The sequence below is a fragment of the Paramisgurnus dabryanus genome, chromosome 8 (genome assembly GCF_030506205.2).
Source record: "Paramisgurnus dabryanus chromosome 8, PD_genome_1.1, whole genome shotgun sequence".
NCBI classification, from domain to species: Eukaryota; Metazoa; Chordata; class Actinopteri; order Cypriniformes; family Cobitidae; genus Paramisgurnus; species Paramisgurnus dabryanus.
The window spans coordinates 39,225,788-39,242,972 of NC_133344.1; the positions used below are offsets into that span (position 1 = coordinate 39,225,788).

General features: G+C 35.9%; 1 protein-coding gene across 1 annotated transcript in view; it reads left to right on the forward strand.

Annotated features, from left to right (window-relative positions):
- The window catches only part of axl (AXL receptor tyrosine kinase), a 56,307-nt gene that overhangs the window by 24,904 nt on the left and 14,218 nt on the right, over positions 1–17,185 (forward strand). The window contains exons 8-11 of the mRNA XM_065281772.2: positions 11,313–11,452; positions 13,837–13,981; positions 14,084–14,104; positions 14,882–15,011. Coding sequence (XP_065137844.1) covers positions 11,313–11,452; positions 13,837–13,981; positions 14,084–14,104; positions 14,882–15,011 — 436 coding nt within the window. The remainder of the gene's footprint in view (positions 1–11,312; positions 11,453–13,836; positions 13,982–14,083; positions 14,105–14,881; positions 15,012–17,185) is intronic.

Here is a 17,185-nt window from a genome sequence, read left to right on the forward strand (position 1 = left end):
AGAATATGATAATCAGAAGTCTAAACTTTGAGTTTCATAATATTTAGGTACCTGTTAACTTGTGTAAAGTATTTGATTCATTCAATGTCCTACCGTTCACTTAACTGTTTATGGTCACTTCTCATGACCTTTAATCTGAAGGTGTTTGCTTAAATTGTAAAAGATGGAGTAAGTGACCCTAACATTTTTAGTGGTAGTGTATATAATGGTTAGGCATTTCATTTTTATATAAAGTAAACTGCTTATGCTTTTACCATTTATAGATTTGCTTTATAGGGGGAGGGTGAATCAACTCCAGGGTAAGACTAAAGGAGATTCACACAGTTTTTTTTATTCCACTTTGCATTAAAATTAATAGTTTTTTTATAAACACAAGCTAGATTGACATGAATGGCGGTCGCCTTTTGTAGGGCCACACTTTAAACGCAGAACAGTGTACAAGGTAGAAAGGCCGGAGGTGGGGAATGCTTTGCAGGTTTTTCAGGCATCCTCGCATTTTGTGCTGCACTTTAAAAACAATTCACGAGTGCTCTCACATTTAAAACGTAAACACGCGGTCTGTCCCTACAAAACCAAACTTAAAATGCAAAACCAAATTTTTTCCCAAATCCTCCAAGGTGCCACCTGCCGCAACAACCTACATCTCCAAGCATACACATTCCCCATACATTTATTTAAAAAAGCTATACATTCAGAAAGTAATGTTACTTTTAAAATAAAGCAGGCATAGTGTGTAGCAGCCAATAATAATAAATAGAACACCGCTTTACCTAATGAAACAAAATCCTGCGTTTGACCCTCATATCATCATGTGTTAATAATGTCTTCAAATTTTAATGTTGTTGCTATGTCGACTGCAAACTTGAATTTGACACGTTGTTGTTCTGATCCGTTAAACATGACGTCTTGGTCTTGAAATATGTGTGTAGGTCCATGTTTGTAAATGCTTAAAATGTTAGCTGCTTGCAAGGCTAATATTAACCTACGCCCATTCCCCCGTGTTTTTTTAAGCATGTACATAATATGTGTCATAAAAATATGAATTTTATAAGATTTAATATGAATACATTTTTAATTAACGTAATCACAATTAGATTTAAAAACAATGTAATTTATTAATTGTATAGCCTTTGTCTATGTAATAATATAAAACAACTTTTTTCGCATTTTGTGACGGCATATGTCATAAAGTCATGTCTTATTTAAGAATATTATAAATTATAAAGTTTACTCTTATAATTAATCGTAAATTGTTTTAAAATGCTTATGACTTGCGAATGCAATGCTCAGTTAACTGAAAATAAACAAAGACTTGGTGACGTACAGTATGCAGCCTGCATCTGCGACCTCCGGAGGATGCAGCCTTCTGTTTGAGAAACGGACGCTGTTTGGATTTTGGGACAGGGAAACTCTTTTGAGAAGTTCGGAGCAGTATTTTCATGTAAAAGCAGCAGAAACAGCTGCCTTTCAGATAGTGATATGCGTGGAAAAAGTTTACAATGATTCAAATCTTTATCACTTAGTCCGCAGCCTTACACACGCTCCACCCGTGTTTGCATTAAAAACAGTTTTAAATTAAAATATAGAGATGAAAACACTTTTTTAAATGTAAGATCATAAGAATATTATAGCTATAGTGATACAACTAGTGTTGTAGTACTTAAGACGGGTCATTGCAATCACTGACTTATTTCTTTTTTATTTGATTTCTTTTGTTACTGTTGTGCCGTTAAGAGATGAATGGGGGATTGATCCACAATTATTTCATAATTTTTTTATGGTCTTGGTCTTGTCTCGGTCTAAATTATCTTTGTTTAGTCTTGGTGTCAGTTTAGGTGCTCTTGACCTTTGTGATATCAGAGTTTGATCAGACTTTACTGAGTTTCTGAACCAAAATATTTGTAATTATATTCTTCGCTATGATATCCACTATATTTAAAATAAATTTTCTGTATGTTAAACAATTATCTTAAAAATATAAAAAACATTTGAGACAAAGTTGACATTCAACAAAACATAGCTGACAGCTACATTAAGTTGAGCTATGAAAGAGAAGCCTCTGAGCAAAAATATTTTCTTCAGTGTGTATGCGTCCATGCGGTAATCCTAAAAAGTCTGTTCAAGAATGCATTTCCTGCGTTCCCAAACGCGTTGTGCACGTCCCACTTTTGAGACGCCCCCGTCTCCTCTGCCCAACCTCGGATGACCTTTGATTTGTCCTTGCCAAAAAAGAAAGATGAAATACAGACACAGGGCACACAGTGTGGGAAAAGTGAATGGAGCAGGAATCGACTAGGAAAATAGAGGAGGGGGGGTTTGTGGAAAAAAAAGAAGAAAAACATGCTCTCTGCTAGTTTCCCAGAGTCAACGTTACCCAAGGGAGGAGAGAAATTAGAGAATATACCAAAGCTAACTGCTGATCTCAATAAAAATTGCACTTTCTCTTTGAACAAACCTGTTCGCCGATCTTACATTATCATAATCACACTCATGCAGTGTTGGGGAAACTCCTGCATGACAGGCAAGAATCTGTTCTTCATCTAAAAATGACACAATTTTTAATAGTTACTCACTTTATAGTTCATAACAAAACAATATTTGGATCACATTGTATCTGCAAATCAAAGCTGTATTTATTTGATACAAAAAACAATGAATCAATTCAGTGAATGTTCAGGTTTATGGCATTAAACAGATTTCCACCAAGGGCTGTCAAAATATAAATCATGATTAATCACATACAAAATAAAAGTTTTTGTGTGTTACACAAACACGTTACAGAAAAATGCTATGTATATATATTTTTATTCATGTATAATATAAACTATATCAAGATCTAAATAAAAATATATTTAGATGTAAATGTTTCTTAAATACATACATGCATTTGCACACAGTGTACAAACGTATATTATGCGAAAACAAACTTTTATTTTGTAGCGATTAATCGCGATTGATCTTTTGACAGCCATACTAAATACATAAGTATGTTTTATATTGCTTTCGCCTCTGTGCCATTGGGGTTGGGGGTTACGGTTTTATGATGTTTTTTTAAGACATTTGCACGTTTTTGTACGATTCACTTTGTACAGATTTATATGAATTACCCAATTTGTACAATATGTATGAATTCCCGTGGGATAAGGCTGGTCACATCACGAAGGGACTTTTCAGTAAAGATCCCAACTTTTCAAATAAAGATATGAAAGAGAGGTTCATTTTTTTGTGGTAAATGTTTTTTTTTGTGGTAAAAGTGTAGTAACCATGGTGTATATTACTGTTAGCAAAACCATGGTTTTACTACAGTAACCATGTTTTTTTTTTTTTTTTTTAGTAAAACTATGGTTAATTTTAATAAGGATTGCTATAGGTCTCTTGGTTGTAAAACTGCATATGCGATATGTTTTTTGTTTTTTTGCCACAAGCTATTTCAGTAGCGTGAAGATTTTTAAAAATATTCTGGTAACATGCAACACTGTAAAAAGTGAAAAGTTGGTTCAACTTAAAAAATTACTTCAATTGTTAACACCTACAAAACGTAAGTTCATTCAACTAAAGTAAAACTAAAGTGACATTTTTAAGTTGGAAAACTTTTGAGGTGTTACCAATTGAAGTATTTTTTTAAGTTGATTCAACTTTTCACTTTTTACAGTGTTGCATGTTACCAGAATATTTTTGAATATCTTCACGCTACTGAAATAGGCCTTTGTCATGTTAGTAGCATTACTTTTAGTTAGTTATTTTCCAGCAGTGCTTCTTGTTTACTGTATTATGGCAGACCATCCACCTTACCATTTTATACGGCCCGCTTCTTTTTTCATATGCTAAAAGCAGACCTTTTTAAAAGCAGGTTTCACACGGCCTGGAACCACAAACAGTAAACAACACTTTGTGACTAATTGCTTTAAGACTTAGGTTCAGGCTCGTAAAGAAGCACATATTAAACAAATCACTTCACACATTCAATAGTTAAACTGCTGACTGAGGTTTATTTTTGGTAGGTTGTTTTTCTCTCCACTAGGTTGAATACTTCATGCCAGGTTGAAAACGACCACAATGTTTAGGTATATTGAATGTGTCAGCATGTATGTTTTCAGGCTGTGTATACTCTGAGAATACTTTTCTGTATTGTGCACGTATAAAATCATAATCGCGCGCACACACTATGAACTCTTAAACTCACATTGTTAGTCAGACATCTGCAAGCAACCCTGTTAAAATTTTTAGTATGATTTGGAAGCGGTCCTAATATATTATAATATATTAAACTTCATAAACATTGCAGAACAGTGACTAACTAATAGGTAGACATTACTCAAATAAAGTAAAATCTGATAGAAGTCTTAAGAAATGATTTCCAGCAAGGCAAATTGGTGTGAAAGAACGAAGAAAAACAAAAAAAGAAAGCAAGAGAAACGACAGAGGAGGGAAAAGAGTTTCTGGCAGAATGGTATTTAAACAAGAGTCGGAGACACATGTGGAAACAATCAGACGTGAAATACTTCCTGATAACATCATCCTGCGTCCTGTGAATGTTCCTCAACGTCTGCAACACAGGAACGAGAGACTGTGCGCATTAAGACAATGAAATAAAACTTATATCACGTACATTGAAAAACCAAAGACATTTTATTTAACTTCTGCCTTTCGAAAACATCTGGAAACACAGCTGTTTTTTAAACTTTTCATCTGGTCGTTGTTAGTGTTTTGTTATTGCTTCTGCTCTCGATTGGAAACAGAGACGACAGTAGAAAAACTAGTTCAGTACATAGAAAGGAAAAGAGTAGCAGCGCTTCTCTGGTGTTGGGCATACACAAGGCTCTACTTAATATAGTATTAATATGTAAATATCTCGCTATACCAAACAGCGCTCACACTATATCTCACATTCACACTTGGGTCTCTTGTGAGTACTTGGACCTGAATACAACCCGGATGTGGCAGCCACTGGCTGTGCCCCCTGATGTGTGCTTCAGTTTTACATTCTGCCCATTTGCAATGCTAGTTGCATCTTTAGAGATTTTGCAACTGTTTACTATGTCTTATCTAAAGGAGTGTATTTCTTTTAGGTTTTTGCATTCACTTAGAGGGTTTTGCAGCGAAAGACAATCATATTTGTTAAATACAAATGAAATGTCTAAAGTGATTATTGTGAAAATAAGGCATTTCAATTACCTACTAATGACCTTTTCATTGCCGTTAAAGTAAAATTACTAAACCTAAACATAAGTAAGGGATAATCCATGGCTAGCCATACATTAACGGATATTAATGCATGACGTAGAGGCGAACAACCACCCGACGCGAAGCGTTTTTAACTTTGCCAAGTTTAAAACAGGTTATAGCTCCTGTTTACAGTGTAATTTTGTAACAGACTGGTAAAAATGACGGTTATTTTCTTAAGGTAAGGCTCGTTAGTTCTAGCACTCTGTCCGCTTTAAAACAGGAAGAGCCATCGGATTGCTTTTATTTGAATGAATTATCACATTTATTTTAATTTAATATTAAAAGAGAGAAACAGAGAACTGAAAGTGAAGGACGAGAGAGAGAGAGAGAGAGAGAGAGAGAGAGAGAGATGCGTGAGCGAGTTACACTGACATCATAATTGACAATCATGTCAATTATTTAAATGAATTGTGTATAGTGTGAAATAAAACGGGCGTCTCTAACCTCGTTTACTACATGAAGACACATTACATTTATTGAAATGCATTAAATTAAATGAAAACAAAAAAAATCTAAAAGTTGGAGATTTTGATAGGGAATTGTTTTACTCATCATTAAACTAATTAATGTTAAACTCCACATTTCTATTTGCCTACCTAAATAAACTTTTTCATATGTGTCTCTCACTCTGTTTGCAAGTGTAACTGTGTGACTATGGTTACCAATGTTTATAGTAGCGGATTCATTTCTAACTGTAATCAAACTGACTGGAACTACCTGTGCATTATATGGTTTTACTGCACACCTTCCACCCAATCAGAATCGAGTATTTAAATAGCCCGTGTCAGAGTCGTATAATAATAGAGTTACGACACTCACATAGACGTCCGTTGTAAGAATGGAATGCGGAAGTAACAGCGTTTCATGTAGTGACCGGTAGTGAAGCATAGTTCCAAACGCAGCACTGAAGCCCATTCATTTCAATGGCACCTGCTGGTAAATCGATGAAATTACCGCTTCTCTTTACATTTTCGGACATTTCATTAATATAGTCAACAGTGATATTTTATGAACTCTGCTGTAGGTAATGATTATCGTTAATAATAACTAAAAAATTTATATTTTAATGAGTTGTGTATAATGTGTGAATAATATAGATTTAATGGTTTAATATTTTATTACTGGTGGCCATCTACTTTATACTTATCTTTTTTATATATTACGAGTAACACTAGGGGGCAACAGCGACAAGCTAAATGCCTTATAAGAAAGTCACACTGCTTCACAATGCTGCTATGTGTTTCATTGTGTTTGGTAAGTAATGTGATGTATCCTCGAAAATCATGTATGATTATATTAACATTTAATGTGAATTTAAAATATGAATTTAGTGTGTTTCTGTTATGCTTCACTGTTACAAATAACCGCGTTGGCGATCTTTTTTGTGATTTTAATATAGTAAAAGTGTAGGAATTATGTTTTTAGCAGATTGATACCCATTTATATAGCCATATTTTGCTACAAAAATAAAAGATAAACTGTGTTGCTGTAGTTGGTATAGATAAACACAGTTATATTTGGGTCACAATTAACTGTTTATCTTTATTAACTGATTTACTGTATTTCCATCACTCCCTAGTAAAAAAAAACCGTTATAAACAAAGTAAGTATAGTGATCAATTCACATTACAAGCTAATATTTACCTAAAATAGCTGAAAACCTATGCAAACAGATTGACAGCCCTGCTTGGTTTGGAACTGTAGAACGTTACATGAATCACGTGACCGCGCGGCGGCGAGATCAAAGCGTTTCGTAACTCTGTTAATTATACGACTCTGGCCCGTGGTATAAGAGCCTGAAAATATGCTAATTTACAAGAAAACATGCCACACACACTTAGATGGTTTTGCATTTGAAGTCCTCATTTATTAACTCACTAAAGTCATTTGGATTACTTTACTGATAGATGATCATTCAGTAATCCTGCTAACCAAAAGTATTTAACTCTTTCCCCGCCATTGACATGTTATCTTGTGATGAGTTATCTCCTCAATTAACTTTTTCGCCGCCAGCATTTTTAAAAAAAGTTGCCAGCCAGCGCCAGCGTTTTTCATGATTTTCACAAAAGTTTAATGCCTTCCAGAAAATGATCTTCTTTTAAATATTTAAACATACAATATACCAAATGAAAGAACAGGCCCCCCTGCTATCAAACAAAAAAACGTTTCATCTTACCTTCAGTAGTTCTTTTGTAATCAGCTTTTGATTATGGGTAGGTTTCTGCAAAAACACCACATTTTGAGCAAAAAGCAGAGATAATTCCATTTTTGTGACGGACTTTTCATAGAGATCCCATTCAGAGCGATCTTTAAAACAGACACGGACATGCAGCCGCTTGCCATAGGGCAATACTTCCGGGTTTAAAAAGTTGCGGAAGGGCACCACCTGGTGGATAATAGCGGTAATGCGGAAAGCCAGAAATACTCGTCATTGGCAGGGAAGCGTTTTCTCTTGATTGACCAACCCATCCTCACCCCATTTCGTCAATATTTGACGACACTTGACCATTCGTCATATGTTGACGTGAAGGGTATACCTTTCGCGTCATTTTTTGACGAACTGGGGACTTCAATACTATTACGTCCGTTGCATTCTCTTTCCTATTTTATTACCATTTGCGCGTCGGTTTAGGGTTAGATTTACATAATGACATCCCTACCCAAACCTAACTCTAACCCCAACGCCAGGTGACAACTGTTTCTAACCCCAACGCCAGGTGACAACTGTTTAATTTCGCGTACACTGTTTAATTTCGCGTACACTGTTTAATTTTGCGTAATCTAACCCTAAACCGACGCGCAAATGGTAATAAAATAGGAAAGAGAATGCAACGGACGTAATAGTATTGAAGTCCCCAGTTCGTCAAAAAATGACGCGAAAGGTATACCCTTCACGTCAACATATGACGAATGGTCAAGTGTCGTCAAATATTGACAAAATGGGGTGAGGATGTGTTGGATTGACAAGATATCTCCTCAATGGCGGCGAAAGAGTTAAGAGAAAACGCTTCCCTGCCAATAAGGTTGGGTATCGTTTGAATTTGAAGGATTCCGGTTCCATTTTCAATTCCTTGTTTCAATTCCGGTTCATAACAATTCTCGATTCTGATTCTTTTAAGAGGCAGGGTCAAAAAAGTATGATATTTTAAACGAGCTAGCTAACCAATGGTCCTTTTACTTTTTGTGAACTTTACTATGAATTTCTCACAGGGCTGTTTTCAACTACAATCTAAATATCAAATCTATGAACTTGAATATAAATATTATAAATTATGAATATATTTTCACAGGTGTACACTTTCCTCAAGAGAGCTTTATTCACATTAGCACATGAGTGTATAATGCTGCAGGTATGTTACCGTGCTCCCACTGATGGGCTAACCTGGTGTAGAATAGAAACAATAAGAAACAAACCTTGTCCAGATTAGTACCAGATACAGTATACAAATACTGTATTTAAATCAGAAACAGTTATTGTTTAGAAAAATTATCATATCTGCCTTCTCCAGCAGTATGCGTGAGCGTTTTAGACAGATAGTATCTCCTGCTGTGGAGAAAACACGTTCGTTCAGCACATCGTGAGTTGTGGAGTCACCAGCCTGGCTAACGTTCGCAATCTCAGTTCGTAAATTGTCTATGAAAAAATATGTTGGCTAAATTGTTAGCTGCCTCAACGTTGTGCAAGACATATTATTTATTGTATATGTATTGTTTTACACACCAGTTGTGGACTGCAGTGCAGTCACTGTGGTGCCAGGCCGGGGGTTGGAGCCAGAGGAAGAGACAGCGGAGGACGGTCGGCGCAGCGTGTCATCATGTTCGACGTGCACCCTCCTATGCACGAAACAATCTTGCCGCAAATGTTGCATTTTGCCGAGATTTCGTGTCTGTTTAGACAAGTGAAGTTGCACTTTGGACCGCCGACGCACGCTATCCATGTTCGACTCGCTAGGTTATGCCAACACTTCTGGTAGATGCTTCTTCGTTGGTGTTCAGCTGTTTGTTTATTCGGTCGGCAGACTGTGAATCGAAACTAGAAATCGAAATTGACACTTTTGAACGATTCTGGGAAAATCGCAAAGCTAGTCCCGGTTCCAATCGATACCCAAGCCTACCTGCCAATGACGAGTTTTTATGGCAATCCATATTTCCACTATTATCCACTAGGTGGCACTCTTACTCAACTCGTTGTATGTTTTTATGATCACTCTGAATCTGATCTCTAACAAAAGTACTTTACAAAAATGCAATTATTTCAGCTTTTTGAAAAAACCTACCCATATTTGAAAGGTGATAAGAGAAAACCAATGAAGATAGGATGACTTTTTTGTTAAAAAGCAGAGGGTCTGTTCTTTTATGTGATATATTTTATGTTTATATATTTAAAGAAGAAAATTTCTGGAAGGCATTACATTTTTGTGAAAATCATAAAAATGTTGGTGCTTGCTGGCACCTTTTTTAAAAATGCTGGCAGGGAAAGAGTTAAAGAACAAAACATCACTTCTACCAATGAGTTGCTGTTGACGTGGTTTTTTCAAAGTATCATAAATAAATGTGTAAATGTATGCCACCTTCTGCATTTCTTTATTAGAGACACATTGTGCACATTTTTTTCGTATTTCATTTTCACAGCTGGGATGCGTATACACCCACACTAAAGCTGTCAAAGTGTCTGGACTTTATGTGTCTACTCCTAATTAAGGCAATTCCCAAACTTGCATAGTATATTTCATACTATCTCAAAACGGATACCACAGTAGTTTAGTAAATAAATTGAAATCTTTAAAAAGATGAGATGAGCTTTTTTCTCGAGATTAATATCCTTAATCTGCTGTTGAAACACTGCCTATTGAAATTTCGTTCCTCGTGTTTTTCTGTTGGTAAGTATGATTGTGTATCTATTTTAAATCCGGTCTTTTCTGAATTTGGAAAGCAAACAAACTCAGTGGTCAAAATCTGAGCTCTTGTGGCATATTTGCATGACACATCAAGAAATAATTACAATGCTCTTAACCTAAACTGTAACACTACCAAGACCAAAAACTGTGTTGTTAATCAACAAAAATCTTTCACAACATCTTTTAATCTTATTTCGAGGTGTAGTAGCCTGCCAACAAAATTTGCTTTGAGATTTAAAAGACTGTCTTTACTTCAAGGGTGGGGTAGTCTGAGTCATTCCAGCAATGCTTGTTGTTAGTATCTTGGCACCACAGGAATGATATTTGGGACGGTTATAACTAATATGCTGATTTTCCAGAAGATCAGCTTGGCTTAGTTATCTTAGACTAAGGATTATGTAGCCACGTTGAATAGTGTAACTGCATACTGTGAAAGAATACAAGAGAAAAGGGTTTTTAAGACGTGACAGTTGCACTGCAAAAAATGACATTCTTACTTAGTAATTTTGTCTTGTTTTCGGTCAAAATATTTAACAATTCTTAAATCAAGATGCATTTTCTTGATAAGCAAAATGACATAGGGAAAATAAGTCTACAAAACATCTAATTTAATTGAATTTTGCGCTTAAAACAAACAAAAATATTTCCCAATGGGCTAAGCAATGTTTCCTTGAATATTTCTTGAATTAGGTGTTTAAGAAAAAAGTTTTTTCTCACCCCATTGGCAGATTTTTTTATGGTTTTATGCACAAATTCACTTAAATTGTTTATTTCTTGCCTTAAAAATATACTTATTTTCTTAAGTCATTTTGCTCATCAAGAAAATTCATCTTGATTTAAGAATTTATGATATTTGTACTGAAAACAAGACAAAAATACCAAGTAAGGAAGTTATTTTTGGCTGTTTGATTTTAAATGTTTAACTGATGTCAGTCATGGGCATATTGTAAATTCTTACATTGTGAATTTAAAGCAATTGTTATGTTGCATATGAATGTTGTTATGTTTCAAAACAAAGAAAGAAAGCAGACAAATGAGATGGAAAAATAAACACAAAGTTAATTTATTAAATGTTTTGTAGTGTAGTTTGTACATCTTGTTTTATGTGCTACAATAAGAGCATTGTTGTTGATCGGCTAGGTGTTGGTTGGTGGGATGTTTATTAATAGTTTATTTCTCATGTTGTAGTTCCAGACTCGGCCCCAGAGAACGTGACAGCTGTGTTGAATGGGACAGAGGTTCGACTGAGTTGGTCCCAACCTCCTGGAAAGATTAATGGCCAACTGCAGGGATACGTGATGGAGTACAACGCACCTAATATGGAACAGGTTAACACATACACCAACATAAGTCTCTGTGATTCAGCTTTGATTTCCTGATATTGGCCTAGTCAGCATTGCTCATCTTCTTTCTGGAACGTTCATTGAACTTTTTTAGCTGAGTCGACTGTTGTGGTCAGCAGGTTAACAGAGTTTGCCATGGTTGTGTTATAGTAGATCTCATCTGGCCATCAAATGACCATTCATGCACACTGCATGCGCATAAAAGTGTAAAAAGGTATTACTCTAATAATAGCTTACCTTTAGCGCATGTATGCAGCCTAGGGTGTGCAATATTGGCAAAAAAATTATATCTGGTTAATACCTATGATGTTACCTATAATGTAACAGACAATGTTTTGGATCCTTCAAAAATGTGTATGTGAAAGTCTTATATTGTTGTACAGTAGCTCTCTCCTACAACATATTAATATGATTAAGGCTAATGTTGGTGTTATTAACCAAACAGAAAGGTCTTTATGATTTAATACGGAAGCTTTCAAGTAAACAGAAATAAACAGTAGCGTACTTTAAGGTAAAATAGCATAGCAATGCAAGTCAGCAAATGCAAACTTCCATCAAACATAAGATGTGATGTAGAGCTTTAGCCAACATAATTGATTATTGCTTTAATGTAGCGAATATCTATTCAGCCGATTTCACGCTATTATGGTTATAATAGTTTATTGATCAGAGTTCAATTGGGGATCTTATAGACGGTTTCAGCAGTAACAACATAAACAAGCGGCGTCCGTGGTCCTCACGTAACTTCCGGTAAACTCTGCTAAGAATAAATAACAACAAAGTACTTTAAACAAGCAAAATAAACAACACGGAGATTACATAGGAAACCAAAACTTTTGTTATTTTCGACAAGGTATTTGTTCAAGAGTTAAGTTTAGCAACAAGTCAGACCATTAAAAAAACCTTAAACTGGAAGTAAAGTTTGGACCAGACGCGTATCGTGTCACTGCACGTGCGTCCGATGAAACGGTCTATAGTCCATTTGAAAATATTCTTACAAACTGTCTGTATTTGTCAGAAAAACACCAAAACTACTAAATAAGTTAAATACTTACTACATATCTTATCAAATAATGTCCCTTTACCTGTCACTGTTTTCTAAGCTTGTGTGTGGTGTGTCTTTCCTTACACGTGTCCTCCGCTCATGACACAGAAATGACATAAAGCATGACCGTCTATAATAAAAGTCCAGTGCCCAGGCTGTGCATGTCCTCTGCTAAATGTCATACACAAAAGAATGTGCATGCAAATTTAATTTTTGGCCACTGGAGGCAGGTTTTTGAAAAGCAAGTGATGTACTCGATAATATGATTTTGCAAACAATAATACTGCATGTTTTAGCATTTTCTCAAGTCTGCGGTAACATATTGCAATAATTTGAATTTGTTAATAAGATAAGATGCACATGTTGCTTTTATTGTTCTTATTTTTTATATTCACAAAACTTATCAACAAAACATTGTTTAAAATTAAGAAGCAATTTATATGAAACGAAATACGTTTTAAGGAAGCAAAAAAAAAAAAAAAAACGTATTAAGTGGTAGACATTTATGTCTGACCCACTCCATTTCTATCGTCATATTGGCCTTCAATCCATTACAATGCCCTATATATATGACGTTCAAAATAACTGTCTGTTTTACATGTCTACAACAATATTCAAACAAAACAATACTTGAACCTAAATATAAAACCTCCATTAGGATCCATGTTAAAAACAACAATAAAGCGATATATCGATATATCCAATGTAGCGTTTATAATAGTTGGTGACACTACGTTCCTATTTTGGGAAAATCCTTAGTTGCAAACCTTTATGTACCTGAATAAAATCACTTTTAACTTAAAAATGATGCGCTGCCACGCTAGAGTAGTGTGGATGAAAGGCGTAAATGTGGCAAAAGTAATGTGTTTTAAAATGTAAGTGCATTGAAACGTGGCCTTAGTCCTCACGATAACGTACTACAGTTTTTGCATTGAACATGTATCACTATTATCATGTAGAGTGTGTAATATACTGTATATTTGGAGTACAGTGTAAATATTATTTGTCCACCATCAGACCACAGTACTGCCGTAGTGTTTTGTAAGGGCAGAAGTACTGTATATGTTTCCTTGAATGACATTATATTCACAGGATTTAAAATGAAACAGTCTGAAGTCAACATGACATAAAAAAGGTCTCAGTCAAGTTTCTTAATAGGTGTAACTGGTTTTATTGTGTACAATTCAACCACCTCCTTTTTAAAATATCCCACTCACTTTTCGTAATCCAAACACTTTGTTATTTAACTTAGAAATGTGACCTTCTGAATGACTTTTCATTACATGTTGCTGTTTATGTCTGACTAGACTGCATATGCTTGCAGGTCATGGTAGACACGGGTCTGGAGAATGAAGTGTTTGTCAATCTCTCGGCCCCTCTATCAAACGTTTCCTTCAGATTATGTGCATACACCGGTGCGGGGCAGGGACCCTGGACGCCCCTTCAAACCATCACACTCATCCCTGCAGGTGAGAGAACAGAAAAACACCAAACATTACAGATCATAAAAACACTCTAAAACACTCAAGCATCATAAATGTCCACTTAATCTTTTCTGTTTGTGTTTTCAGAAATGCCACTTCACTCCAGAGGTGAGTCAGTTACAAAAACCTTTGATATCTTAACCCTTACCAAACATTTTTATATTTTAGATTTAATTATGCGGTTTCTTTATTAAGCTGTTTTTCTTGTTGGGTGCTATCATAATTTAGGTGGTTTAAGGTTTTACAGTCATTTTGGGTCTCATTTTGTTCCCACAAATATAGTTAACCTGATTCACAAGATGTGGAAACTTTTTCTTTTCTCCATTCTTCCCTTATTTATTTGGTCTTTCCGAAATGTCGGTTTATTATGTTTGCTGTTGCATTTCTCAGAAAAGAGGAAGGAAAAACAGAACCAGGATAGAAAGCAGTGTGAGGAGTTTGCTGAGTGGGAGGCAAGTGGGAGAGAAAAAGAGTGAGAGAGAGACAGAGTGATAGTTTAGGGCATTAACCGGAGAAACACACCCTGTTGTAAACATGGACATCTTGCACTGAGGTCATTTTCATGAGTTATTCCAACCAATGACCAGTGAACTGAATGAAATCTCATGAGCACCACACCCAGGTCACTTTTCAAACCAAATTCCCTACTAATAAAATAATTTTATTTATCGTTTAATAAAAATGTAATGGATCTAGAAATAGTCTTTATGAAAAATGTATAACTTGGACATTTAAGATGAATTCCCTATCCTCTTTAAAATCTGTTGTTTATCTAGTTCCCTTTTGAGGTAACTCAACACTGCGTCATGTTCCCTATCTCAGGAAACTGAGGTTACAGACCTAACCGAGACGTTTTCTCCCTTTATTTCTCTTTAAATTTGTAAGGTGTCTCAAGTCCTGCAGCTTTCTCCTGGCACTGGTGGTATGTGGTAATGGCCATTGCCGTCGCCATTGCTTTAGCAGTGCTTCTGGCTGTATATGTAACGAGGCTAAGGCGGAAGGAGACACGTTTTGGGTAAGTAGTGATGAGGCTATGCCACAAAATATTTTTTCATTTAATAGGCACAAACACTTTTGCTGGTTTTCATACCATCATCTTTTAAAGTCCCCATGAAATAAAAATTACAAATCTTTTTTTATGGAATATTGTGTTCATTATAAACAATTTATCCATGTGGGTCATTATTTTTTTTAAATTGTGCCCTCATAAACTTCAAACTTCAAAAAATCTAAATCCCTCTTGTGGCGATCCTTCTCTGATGACATCAGCTTGATGGCTTAGGTGGAGCATCTGTTAACCCCGCCCCCTTCCAACTGTCAGTCTGATATGTGACCCGTCACGGAAACCAGTGACACAAGTTGGCAGTATAACTTTTGAGATAATGAGAAACAAAGTTTTTTTTTTCACAATTTGTGATTTTCGTTTTTTTTGCAGAATCTGTTAGTTGAGATGACGAAGAAGCCTCTCCATGTTTGAGATAGCAGTTTTTGTATATTTAAAAGCGTACATTTTGCGGTTGAAATCGGCTTGTTTTTCCAGAGATTCTAGCATGCAGCAGGGGCGTCATTGTCTGTGTGTTTTTACATACTGGATAAGCAGGTGTTTTTGCCCCAGCCCCCAAAGGGAACAGCATGGCTACTTTTTAGGGATAGTTGGCCCAAAAATGAAAATACTGTCATTAATGACTTACCCTTATGTCGTTCTAAACTCGGAAGACCTCCGTTCATCTTCGGAACACAGTTTAAGATGTTTAAAGTTAGATTTAGTCCGAGAGCTTTGCGTCTCCTCCATTAAAAATCTATGTATGGTTTCCATGTCCAGAAAGTTAATAAAAACATCATCAAAGTAGTCCATGTGACATCAGTGGGTCAGTAAGATTGTGTTGTAGCATCGAAAATACATTTTGGTCCAAAAATAGCAAGATTTACGAATTTATTCAGCATTGTCTTCTCTTTCGGTTCTGCTCGTGAAGTCACGTGACTGTAGTGACGTGGTTGACCTGTTCCTCAGACATGTTTGCTAAGTTTTTTTTTTCAAACTTACAGTGTGCGTCTCCCCAGACTGTAAACGAAGCTCGGGCGCACAAAAAAAAGCTGGGGCACAACAGATAATAGTCAGCCGCGTCATACGTCAGCCGCGTAAGTGGCTTGTTCGACTTTGTGCCGGGCGGCAGTCGGATGACGTCAAAGTACCGCGAGAGCTCTTCAAGAAATCTTACGGAGTAGTTTAATTTCGACTCGCTCTCGCGGTACTTTGACGTCATCTGTATAATCTCATATACCCTTACATGTTATGATGCAAATAGTCCTCAGATTGCATATTATATTCTATTACCAGACGTTCATGCGAAATCTGATGTAAACAATAGACTGTATATCTATATTTCACGGATTATACGCATTTGTGGACAAAAATGGTCATTGGATGATTCACACATCTGAAACAAACTGGATTTGACTGGAAGTTCTGTTTATTTTTGCATGTTGTCATCCGAACTTCTGTCACAAAATACTACATATGATGCTAGAACATCTGTATCTCAAAACGGCTTTACAGGGGGTATGGCTTAGCTAAATGAGATGTAAATGAGCCCTATTGTCTCTCCCGGCAGGGAAAAGTGTAACTTTCCGTCTCTATTTTCTCGGCTTTCGGTTTCTTGAATGTGTTACATTTAAATGGCCACAACTTCTCCAGATTTCCATGTGTTACACATCGTTGGAAAGCGTAGAAACTGCACTTCTGAATATGTGAATAACTCAAAATGCCCAAGATCCGACTTGTGTCCCCACTTTCCGTGACTGGTCACATATGAGTTCCACTCGTGAATTTAACCCCTACTTTTCTGTATCCAATCAATTTACAGTGGAAAACACAAGCCACGCCCGCTATTGTCCTATTGTGTGATATTACGGTTCACTCAATAATGTGTCACAATACAGAAGAATCACGACTTCCAGTTTACGGGGACACAGACACTAATACATTTTCACATTCTAAAGAGTATTTTGTTTCTGGTCAAGAGATAACAATGTGTACCTTACAAACATTTTAACATAGTTTTAGTAGTAAAAGTGTAGTAACCATGTTTGGTGTATTTATTAGCTGTTTTAACTTCATGCTTCGTTTTTATAACAGTGTAGAAAACCCATGGGTAAACTATGGTTACTGTAGCAAAACCATGGTTAATT